This window comes from Onychomys torridus, unplaced genomic scaffold, assembly GCF_903995425.1.
Source record: "Onychomys torridus unplaced genomic scaffold, mOncTor1.1, whole genome shotgun sequence".
Taxonomy (NCBI): Eukaryota; Metazoa; Chordata; class Mammalia; order Rodentia; family Cricetidae; genus Onychomys; species Onychomys torridus.
This window is the reverse complement of record NW_023413203.1, coordinates 77020-89876: the sequence shown is the minus strand read 5'-3', so window position 1 is coordinate 89876 and position 12857 is coordinate 77020. Positions and strand designations below refer to the sequence as shown.

At 35.3% G+C, this 12857-nt stretch overlaps 1 protein-coding gene across 1 annotated transcript; it reads left to right on the top strand.

The window, feature by feature from the left end:
- Positions 1 to 4096: 4096 nt before the first annotated feature.
- On the top strand, positions 4097 to 11827 carry LOC118576186 (vomeronasal type-2 receptor 116-like; the record flags this gene model as incomplete). Its single annotated transcript, XM_036176531.1, has 5 exons — positions 4097 to 4419; positions 4788 to 5594; positions 6428 to 6655; positions 7752 to 7875; positions 10926 to 11827. Coding segments are annotated over 5 exons (2384 nt in total), but the record flags the coding sequence as incomplete, so codon positions are not given.
- Positions 11828 to 12857: the final 1030 nt, after the last annotated feature.

Here is a 12857-nt window from a genome sequence, read left to right as displayed (position 1 = left end):
TCCCAGTTGGGCAGGTCTTCCCTGGAGTGGCTGGTGCCCAATGCTGTGAGCCAGGTGCGGGCCTCTCTGGGTGTGACCCCAGGCACTCCAATATTTATTTTTCTGAGTTTTTTAAAAATAATTTGTATATCAGCCCTCTATCAGATATGACGTTTTTGAAAACATTTTCCCATGTACATGCAGCCATTTTGTCCTTTTGACATTGTCCTTTGCCTTACAGAAAATTTTCAGTTTCTAGAGAATATATTCCTTGATAATTTGGAGTTCATAATGTTTGCACTTAGGTCATTTGTTCCTATGAAACATGTTTCATGTTAAAGCATTTAACATTTGGTTTGTGCTTATTCTAAAAATTATCACAATGTTATATTCATTTCAAATAGTTTTTATATTTCCTGTTTGTGAAAATTATACATTTCAAGATTGTTCAATATCATTTCACAAATTTCTTGATTATTTATTTCTCTCATGTATATCCATGCACTAAGTACAAACATATGTTCATCAATTACCCTCCCATTTACATTCATTAATAATATGATCTTCATGTGATTTGATTTTCCCTCAAATATCAAATATTTAAACACCCATTAATTTTTCCAATATTGTATATTCTACCTTTAACTGAATTTCTAACAAGTTCTATCTCCTTTAGATTTCAATGGAAATGATGTGACTTAGGAATCATTAAGAATTCCATACTGGTAATTTCTGTTATTCAGATCTCTCTAATGATGTATCTCTTATCTTGAAACATTGTCACTTTACTCAAAATACTAAAAACAATTATCACTTAATTTATTTTTTACATTTGCATTTATCAGATGATCAGTGATGTTGCAAAATTTTTAAAGTAGCTGCGGGTTTTATGTGCTTTTCTTTTGTACAAGATCTGTACATGCCATTACCCCATTTGAAGAATTGATGTTTTAATGGCTTGATCTACAACTTCTTCAGATTATTGAATGCTTTTGACATTAGTCTACCATCTAAAGTACAAAAATCGAATGAGTTATCCCATATATGGTGTTCTGATGATAGGGATTTTTTGCGTAGATAATATTTTATTCACTATTTTCATAGTTGAATCTTCATTTGGTGCATGTCTATCTTTGTTTTTTTATGATAAGAAAATTCTATTTTCTTTTCTAGCTCTTCAAATGCATGGGTTTGTTTGTTTGTGTGTATATGTGTTGAATTTGTGTATTATATGATGTAGCACACATACTTTAAGTTCCAGAAAACAGCATTTAAATTCTATAAATATTATTGGGTTTTTCTATTAACATGTATTAACTGTAACATTACTATTCTTTGTATTAAAGTTTATTTTCACAGGATTGCGTTGTTGTTACTATTTGTGAATTATTGTTCAATGAATTTTTTTTACCTTTTACTTTTCTCATGTTTACATGTATACATATACTTCTGTGACTACCTGAAGTAGAGGGTCAATATAAATCTCATAGTTAAGTATATCAAAGCAAAGTATCTTGATATATATTCTAGAATCCAATAGATGTAGGTTATAATTCAAGTAAAAGAATGGACTTGTTAGTGGGGTGAAAGCAAATAGACAAATACAGGTGTATTTTCCTTGTACAGGTGTCCATCCAAATTAGATCTGCATTATAGGTATGTCTTTCTACCTCAAGATCTTGATTATGAAAGATCTACAATATCTAGATTAAAAGGATGCATCCTGACACCTATGATTGTGAATATATTTAGTACTGTTGGTAAACAAGAAAAGCCATCACAACCCCACCCATTAACAAATTGACATAAATTGTATTTCCTTTTGCTGTGATTCATTTCCAAGTGAAAACCCCATGAGACATAGGATATTTAACAAATAAATTTTCTATCTATTGTGAGAATATTCTTTCAATTGGGAGGTCTCAAGTAATGTCTATCCCTTCTCTTTAAATTCTCAATGACACCAAGTTTCATTCTCATCAATGTTCCCCACACAGAACCCATGAATTCGTAATACTTATTTACAGAAAATGAGGACAGTCTTTTTGTTGAGAATGTGGGTGACCCATATATAGTCACACTGAAAATTCTCTACTCACTATGTATTAAGATATTTTATCATTACATAGATAGATATCCCCATCCCATGTTTTAAATATATCATCAAGTCATCTCACTTTTAAAAGGTCTATTAACATTTAAGATGTCTTGGTGTGCTCATTTTGGTCTAACAGAATTAAAGATATAGTTTGTTGTGTTTCACTTAATAGGATAGAAATCACTGTGTTGGATCTTCAAACACATATTTGTTCATTTATTTTTAGTCAAGTTTCCTAGTGAAAAAAATCCACATAACCATTACAATGATTATTACTGCATATGCATTCATAATTTCTAGATATATGTCACATTTAAAAGTACAGATATAATGTGTTTGTATATGAAGAGATGATAACATTGCAATATGAGTAACATATCCTTGTATAGGAACAATAAGATCATAAATAAAGTTGATAACCCTAAGAGATATGAACCATATTGTAGAAATAAAGTTGATATAAGAATCAGGAAATATCATTTTGACCTGAATTGTATGATTCTCTGTCTTTGACTTAAAGTAGACATTAAGTTTATATGTAAAACCTCAGGTTAATTGTTTCAAAGAACTGTTCAGTAACATAGCCATTTGCATTTATTTTACCTACATTGTCATATTGATTAAATAAGTATTTGAATTTAATATTAATTTGTAATTTTAGTATTATTATGAACAAAATGAATGAGGTTAAAGTTCTCACTTTTAGATTACAGAAGCATTTACTTATAATCATTTTGTTATTAAATACATGATATGAACAAAAAACGATAATTCCATATGAGTAATCTCTTCATACATAACAAAAAAGACAAATTCTAATGAACTAAGATTTTATGGTTAAATCATTTTGAGTTTAAATTTTTATCAGTTTCATTGTAAAAGGGAAACTTAACATAGCAAGCTTTAATAAACATGTTGTTAGTCTAGGCAGAATCAAAAGCAAACACTCAGAGAACAAAGCAGAATGAGGAAAAGGGACATTTTATCTTAGAGGAAAATTGGCTTGAACTTAACAGTCAGAGCTAGCAGTGAGACCCTGTTGAGCCAACTGTAGAAGCACTTTACTGGCTGAAGCCTCTCTCTCATTGGCAATACCAATGTTTAGAGTGTCTGTTGATATCTGTGAATTTCAACTATGTCTCTTTGGAAGCCAGTAAATATATATGGTAAAGCCTATTAATGTTAAAGCAAAACAAAAGAAAACAAAACATTAAAAATTACAAAATAAATACCTTAGACGTTTGATATTTTCAGAATGTCTAAATATCTGCTATCAGGGTATTCAAGGATCTAGTGTAATCCACTTTTCTGGGGAAGTAAGAACACAGTGAAGGGATTTTAAAAAAAAGGCTAATAGATGAGGGAAAACACAAAATTATGAGAACAAAAAAACCCAAAGGGTTGGATTCATGCCAGTATGCTATAAAACCACAAGGAGCTCATTCATTCTGCTCATATTTTTTTTTTTTTTTTTTTTGGTTCTGAGAAAGGAAAAGGAGAAGGCACTGGTTGAAATAAAAGGTTGGTCAACAATATGCACTTGGTTGGTGGACACTTAAAACCCTTTCCAGGATCAGATCCAAATGTTGCTTTGGGATTGATGTATGCAAAACAGTCAGCCATACCCATAGGTATCATTTTATTAGAACAACTGAAGTAGTTCAGTCTCTCCCTTTATGTACAGACAGCATGAATATGTTCTGGGGTACTTGGGGTTTCATAGTACACATTAGAGGAGCCTTAAAGGAAGGAAGTTGCCGCCTGCTGGTTAAAGCATCAGAGAATTAGGGGTGTTTGTATGTATATCTACTTACCAGAAGATTGGAAGGATAATATCAGTTCAAGTCAACTCTCCTGTCTCTAAATTATAGACCCATACGAGGCTTTAAGTAATAAATCACCACTTAGTATATACCCTGGCGTTTACATTATAAGCATTGCTATGACAACAAAAATTATTGTCTGTTTATATATAACAAAGAAGGTAGGAGATCATACTGGTAGACAATATGATATGAGTCCAATTCATAAATAATGATAATCCCTCTCTTAGGTACAAGATGAGGAGATACCAGTTTTCTTTGGCCTTCATATTCGCCATTGAGGAGATCAACAGAAACACACACATTTTACCCAACACGTCTCTAGGATTTCATCTCTATAATATGCATAGCAATGAAGGGACTATTCTTCGGGAAGCTTTGGCTTGCCTCACAGGATTTGAAATAGCACGTATTAATTATGAATGTAGAAGTAAGAAACCTGCTGCTTTACTTACAGGAACATCATGGGCAATATCTGCAATTATTGGGAGACTGCTGAATCTCTACAAGTATCCACAGGTGAGGGACATGGCTGTGAGGGAACCAGAAACTTGCATTAAAATGCAGACATTTCAGATATTTTCAAATGTAAGGAAGTGAGGTTGTGTCATTCATCAATCAAAGAAAACAAATCAGGCATTTGGTAATGCAGCTTCATATACTTTGCCTGAGACAGAGATGAGGAATAGGTTGAAGCCTGTAGTGGGTGCTTAGGAAATTCTGTGTCTTGTGAGGACTTCTTTATAATTGTCTTAGGAAAAAAGATGGGGGTTTATCACACAATGAGAATAAGTTAGACAATACCAATCCCAAGTGCCAACTTAGCTTTAAGAGTTTGTTCTCTGTCAATGTCTTCACTCATGTTTCCTATCTGAAATTTCGTTCAGCTTACTTTTGGGCCATTTGACACTCTCCTGAGTGACAGAAGCCAGTTCTCTTCTCTATATCAGACAGCACCCAGGGACACAGCTCTCTCACATGGCGTTGTCCTTTTGATGGTTCATTTCAGCTGGACCTGGGTGGGACTGGTTCTTAGGGATGACCGCACTGGTGCTGAGAGTCTATCAGAATTGAAAGAAGAGATGGACAGGAACAGAGTGTGTTTAGCTTTTGTAGAAATGATTCCAGACATCCCGGTTACTTCCTACTATGAACCTTCCATAAAAACTCACCAGAAGATTGGTTACTCACCTGCAAATGTGGTTATCATTTATGGTGACCATGAATCCTTACATGGTGCAATTATGATTATAGCAGCACAGCTATTAAACACGAAAGTCTGGGTCCTGAAGTCACAATGGGATGAAACTTCTCTTTCTAATTCTCTCATATTTGATACATTCCATGGCAGTCTAATTTTTGCACATCACCATACTGAGGTTTCTGAATTTAGGAGTTTTATCCAGACATACAACCCTTCCAAATACCCAGAAGACTATATTCTTGCTATGTTCTGGAACACATACTTCAATTGCTCTTTTTCTGGACCTGATTGTAAAATTTTGGGTAACTGTCTACCCAATGCTTCGTTGGAAATGTTGCCTAAAAATGTTTGGGAAATGGACATGAGTGAAGAGAGTTACAATGTATATAATTCTGTATATGCTGTGGCTTACAGTCTCCATGAGATGGCACTCCAACAAATACAAGTTAACCCCCATGGAAATGGAGAGATATATAACTTCCCTTGGGAGGTAATTTCTCGTCCTGTATATTTTATCAAAAGCACTGTGACATATTGAAGTTTCATAAAAGCACTTAGGAAATGTTTGTACACTGTGGCATATTTTGCCAAAATGCACCTGAGATAATGTATGTAATTAATCATCTCTACATCAGTGCAAACCCTTATATCATTTTTCATGATGAATGGGTTGCAATAACAGAGTTAAGATGTATGTATGTCATATCTTCCTTTTGTTAAAATAACCCTCAGAAACTTCTCATGACAATGCACCCAATTGAAACCCAAACATCACTAAGTATATTTCATAGTAGAAATAGGAGAACTTTATTCTAAATTTTCAAATACTAGTAGATCTTTATACTTCACATTCTGAAGCTAAGGTTATGTTACCTAACTGACCACTTAGATACATTTTCTACATAAATACCCCATTTACAAAATGAAATTTTGAGTAGATTACTTAAATATTTGGTTGTGACAGGACTTAATATTGTGGACATTTGTTTGAATCAAAATTCATTAATTAAATCTTTCTGTTTGTTTGTTGTTCTCTCTGTCTCTCTGTCTCTCTGTCTCTCTCTCTCTCTCTCTCTCTGTGTGTGTGTGTGTGTGTGTGTGTGTGTGTGTGTGTGTGTGTGTGTGTAAATCTTTCTTTTAAAAGTAACTGGCAGTAGAGAAACATGATATATTCACTTTTGGTCTCCATCCATTAAGTTGTTGATATCTTAGTATAGCTTGCAATTTATGCTAGAGATTTAGGACAATGAGGCCCATTACTTCATCAAGTTCCATTGAAATTTTCTGGGAATTATAATACATTAGATTATGCATCTCTTTTAGCTTCACCCTTTTCTCAAGAATATACAGTACAAAAATCATGCTAGAAACATTGTGGTTTTTGATTCACAAAGGGATTTTGATGCAGAATATGATATTATCAACATCTGGAATTTTCCCGAGAGCCTCAGAAGAAAGATGAAAGTTGGAACATTTTCTCCAAAAGCTCCAGAAGGGCAAGAACTGCTTTTGTCTGACTATATGATAGAATGGGCTATAAGATTTACAGAGGTGGGCTGGATCTTATCTCATTGCTTTGATCTCTATGTCAATAAACATTTGTTTGTGGATGTAATGATAATTATTACCTTACTCAGGGCCCTTCTCAGTGTACAAAAATAACATCATCTGAATAAGATTCAATTGTCTTAGTCTGAGTAATGGAATTGTTGATTTTCCCATACTTTATTCTATGGGTACTTATTTGCAGCTATAAAAATGGTGTCCATTTATTAAGATTTAATCCCTGTACTGAAACCAACTGACAAAAGTATGAATTAAGATGCCAGATTAGGAGATGTAAGTGCATAGTTATTTTGAATTCAAGCACCTGGCAATGCCCAGTAGCATGGAGGGCACGTGTGCATTGGTTAATTACTTTTCTTGCTGATGAAAAGGAAGCAATTTGTCTATACATCACAACATACCTTAAGAACATAAATTTTATATGATTCACATTTGGGTGAGCACTCGATAATGATTCAGGAGATCATGTTGGCAAGAGCCTGAGAAAGTGAGTCATGTTGTGTCTTTAGTCAGGAAGTAGATAGATGTGGACATTGCTCTTCAACTCCCTTTTTGTTTTTTTTTTTCAGCCCTTACCAACACCCAATGAAATGTTGCTACATAATTAGAGAATATAAATTCCCACTTCAAGAGCCATAACAAGATCATCTCGCATAGAAAGTCACAAAGATTAGTTTATATGATAATTCTGAATTCTGTCAAGCTGACAAATGTAAATTAAGCAACACCACTGGGAAACAAAGTTGCTCACTCCAGCTGTGAGGAAGTACAGAATAGGATCAGTATGATACTACAGTTGCCCACTATGCTATGTCCTCAGTCAACCAACGTATTATTTTGTCCTACCATTTACATTTCCACAATCCTTCAGATTTCTGTTGTCTTTGTGTCATTGTTGAAAGAAATTGAACTTCATAGGGTATACTACATTGAAATGATAAGCAATGCAACAAAAAAGGATCTGCAACATGCAAATAATAAATATAAAACTTTCTATGTCATTTTTCAATATGGAAATACAGTTTCATTGTTTTAAAACAGTACACTTCTGAGTATTTTCTCTTCTATATTTACTTATTAGCTTCCTCGTTCTGTGTGCAGTGAGAGCTGTGTTCCAGGATTCAGAAAATCTACCCAGGAGGGCAAGCCTGTCTGCTGCTATGATTGTGCCCCTTGTCCAGATAATGAGATTTCCAATGAGACAGGTAAGTGTGTCAGATACACTGGGGAAGTTCTCACCTCTTAAACAATCTTCTGCAAAGTCTAAGCAGACTGAAAAATTCTGTGAAGGAACACTTGAGATAAGTACCCTCTTCTTTCAGTTAGAAGAAGAATGTTTTGGTTGATTTTATCCTCATTTTAATTGATGCTCAGGCCATTGAAACTCATACTTGATATATGTTACTGATCCTCTACATCCATTGTTAATTTCAGTGAACAACTCTACCCATCACAGAGTAGTCTGCTTTATTTCACCATGGCATTTAAAACGCACATACACACACACACACACACACACACACACACACACAGAGGCATTGACACACACACACATGCTGGCATGCACTCATGTGCACATGCACAAACTTTATAAATTACTGATTTTTTTGCATTTCAAATCATATTTATCTCATAGTTAGCACATCTTAAAAGGTTGGATCTTTATAGCCTTTAGTTGCATATTTTCAGTCATGGTTTTAGATGCATTAGAAGTGTTAGAATGATTGTATGTAATTTACACATGGAAATATTTGAAAGTGTTTTATTTTATAATTTTTCATTTTGTTTTATCTGTGAATGTATTGCCTCCATTCATATATGTATACCATGTACTTGCTTGGTGCAACTCAATGTTAAATGTAGCATCAGATCATCTGTAGCTTGAGTCACAGAAAAAATGAACCACCATGTTAAGAGTATCAGGTAGGCTGCTAATATCTTATGAAACTAGCTGAATGATACATCAACAGTTTTGTTAATGACAGTGCTGTGGATAAGCCAGGCATAGATGCACATCTTTGTTCTTAGAACAATCCAGGACACTGAATATGAAGGACTGTCTTTTCCAGATCCAAGAAACATAAAACAGGCATTAGTCAATTGATAGCAGAGACTGTAAGGAGCACATATACTCACAATGTTTAATTTGGAGAGAAACATAAAAAGAATTGATCAACTTTATCATGTATATCAAATGAGTTGGTTTGAATAACTGCTGGAATTTTTGAATGATATAATGATTTTCCTGTAACTCTGTTTTTTAAAATATCATTCATAAAGTTTAAAACATTCAAACTATTGGGTGACTTTAATTTGACTAATTTTAAAATATGCATAGTGAGACTGACTATCCAGAGCATTCAAAAACTTAATGTGCATATAGGCTTTGTCCACAAATGAGCCACAGTTTGTTCATCCACATGTTAGTTTATTCATTGGAGGAAATTAGAAACATCAACATCAAGTACTGCATGACTGCAGTTTAACGAGACACTCTTTAGTCAGAAAGGATTAGTACTAAAACAAGAGTGATAAATATTTCAAAACAGTGAATCCTGTACTTGAAAAGCTATATAAACAGCCAGCTCATGCACTAAGGACAGGTCCTGGTCCCACACACTGGGTGACTCCCAAACAGATCAAGCTATTCAATTGTCTCACTTATCCAGAGGGCCTTATCCAGCTGGGGTCTCCACAGCCTTTGGTTCATAATTCATGTGCTTCCAATCATTTGGCTATTTGTCTCTGTGCTTTTTGCAATCTTGGATTCAACAATTCATGATCTTTCAGCTCCTCCTCTTTCTCGACCTTGGGTTTACACAGGGACACTTTGCTCAGTCTGGAAGGAGGGGACAGGACTTGCCTGTACTGAATCGACCAGGTTTAAATGAATCCTCAGGGGTGTCTTGGTCCTGGAGGACATGGGAATAGAGAAGAGGGCCTGGGGAGAAGATGGGGATGGGGGCAGGAGGGGTTTGACAGGGGAACCCATGGCTGATGTATAAAATTAAAACACATAATAATAAAGAAAAAATAATTAAATAAATAAATAATCTATATAATGAAGTATATGTATCATAAAAATCATTTTAAATTTCTTAAAAATATTTGTAATGACTTATATAACCTGTGCATTTACTAATGAAGGGATATGGTTGTGCTTATAGAACATTTATGGTCAGATAGAAATGGATAGATATAAGCACATATGATATAGAAAAAGCAAAGTAACTTGAGAGTGAGAGGGTAGAAGGAAGACACATCTGAAGAACTAACAAAGCAAATGATACTAGAATAATAAAAGGTATATCAGGTAATAGAAAATGATAAATTCAATAAACTTTAATTACTTACAAAATCCACATTGCAAAAATATTGAAAATTTTAATAGAAATATGAGGAACCTGGCAATAGTGGTGCATGCCTTTAATCCCAGCACTTGAGAGGCTGAGGTAGGAAGAACTGTGAGTTTGAGGGAAGCCTGCACTACAGAGTGAGTTCCAGGAAAGGTTGCAAAGCTACACAGAGAAACCCTGTCTCTGAAAACCAAAAAAAAAAGAAAGAAATATGGAATAGCAATATTCTTAATGTAAATATGGAATTAATACAGTCAAATTTATATCTTTTGAATTTAAGATGAAACTCACAAGTTACAAGTGATAAGGTATTAAAAAAGTACTCCATGGCCTACTAAGACTAAAGTAGAGGTTTTTATTTATTTGTTAAATAGATCTTTTCTCTCTAGTAGTGATTATACAGTATCACACAGGGATTTCTTCCAGCATTCAAAAATCCAATAATTCTCATTTCACAAGCACTGTCAGAGAATGAACATCTTGGGGTGTTCAATGAACACATAGGAAATTGCCAAATTGAGCCTGATGGCTGAGAACAACATTACAAGAAAGAAATTTCAGTGATCCTATGATCAAGTTAGGTTTATGTAATTTAATTTAAAAATATGAATATATGAATAAACAAAAATGCATTTTATCACATAATTGAAATATATTTAAGTATAAGAATATGAAAGTTACACTTTTTTACTTTATATGCAGCAAACAAGATAGCAGTATCAACCTGGAATGGTTGATTAGAAAACATTTGGGAATTTTCAGTGTAGAGGACTTATTTATTTGAGTCTTGAACAACAAAGGAAATATGGGCAAATGCCAGACAAATGGTGCTGGGAAATGGCTTGATATAAAAGGGGAACCTGAGCAGAGATTTAACGATAACTTTAATTCCTGAATAGATATGGATCATTGTGTGAAGTGTCCAGAAAATAATTATGCAAACACCGAACAGAACCATTGTCTCCAGAAAGCAGTGACATTTCTGTCCTATGAAGATCCTTTGGGGAAGGCACTCACCTGTTTGTCCCTGGGCTTCTTTGCATTAACAGCTGGTGTTTTGGGGATCTTTGTGAAGTACCACCACACCCCCATTGTCAAGGCCAACAATCAGGCTCTCACTTACATCCTGCTCATCACTCTAACCTTCTGTTTTCTCTGTCCATTGCTATTCATTGGCCATCCAAATACAGCCACCTGTATCCTGCAGCAGAGCTCATTTGGAGTCCTGTTCACTGTGGCTCTCTCCACAGTCTTGGCCAAAACTATTACCGTGGTTCTGGCTTTCAAGATCACATTTCCAGGGAGACTGATAAGGTGGATAATGATATCACGGGCTCCTAACTTCATCATTCCCGTCTGCACCCTTATCCAACTTGTGCTCTGTGGAATTTGGATGAGCACCTCTCCTCCCTTTATTGACTCAGATGCTTACTCTGAACATGGTCACATAATTATTCTATGCAACAAGGGCTCCACTATTGCCTTCCATTCTGTCCTGGCATACCTCTGCTCCATGGCACTTGGGAGCTACACTGTGGCTTACCTGTCTAGGAACCTGCCTGACACATTCAATGAAGCCAAGTTCATCACTTTCAGCATGTTGGTGTTCTTCAGTGTGTGGGTCACCTTCCTCCCTGTCTACCACAGCACCAAGGGGAAACTCATGGTGGCCATGGAAGTCTTTTCCATCTTAGCTTCCAGTGCAGGCCTCCTGGGTTGCATCTTTCTCCCCAAGTGCTTTATTATTTTGTTCAGACGTCAGATGAATGTGCTTTATCATGTCCGAAACAAAGCACCTTAAGAGGAAAAGTCAAACTTACAGCTTAGTTTATGATTTCTTAATTACCTGGAAGTCTTCATGCTTATTTAGCACAAAACCAATTGTCACAGATCATATGGCAATTTAAGATTTTGTATATTTTGCTTTCTTTTATTGATGAAATCCATCCTCATTCTCTCATCTTCTAATATTTTCTACTTATTTCTCTAAATTAGAAAGGATATTTCTATAAAAATTCATTCTCTCTCAAATAATATGAAAGAATAAATGATTAGGACATGAAGTTATTCTTCACTACTTCATTATTGTGCATCTTTGCCTTATAGCCACAAATATTTTCATATATATCCTTGTGTTTTTGATGCCTTTGGTATGTTCTCAACATTCATCCTGCTTACATTACATGCATGATTTTGCTATGAAAGCAGGCACATTTAAACCTGGACGACAGTGGGAGTAATGAAGGGCAAGATTTGAGGGAAAGAAAGCTAAGGGGAGCAGGAGATCCCAGCTGGATCAAGAACTGAAAAGGAGAATGAAGAATAACAGACCATGATAAATGAAGACCACAAGAGAACAGGAATAGGCAGAGTGCTCGAGAGGTCAACAGAAATCCACAATAATATATCCTCTGTAGTCTGCTGGCAATGGTCAAGAGAAAGCCTGATCTGACATAGTCTGGTGATCAGATGGCCAAATACCCTAACAGACGTCTTGGAACTCTCATCCAATAACTGATGGAAGTGGATGCAGACATCCTCAGCCAGGCCCCAGGTGGAGCTCCAGGTGTCCAGCACTCGAGAAAGAGGAGGGTCTGTAAGAGCGTGACTTGTTGAATCCAAGATTGCAAAAATCACAGGGACAAATAGCCAAATGAATGGAAGCACATGAATTATGAACCAAAGACTATGGAGCCCCCAGCTAGATCAGGCCCTCTGGATAAGTGAGACCATTGAATAGCTTGATCTGTTTGGGAGACACCCAGTCTGTGGGAAGAGGATCTGCCCTTAGTGCATGAGCTGGCTGTTTGAAACCTTGGGCTCACACAGGG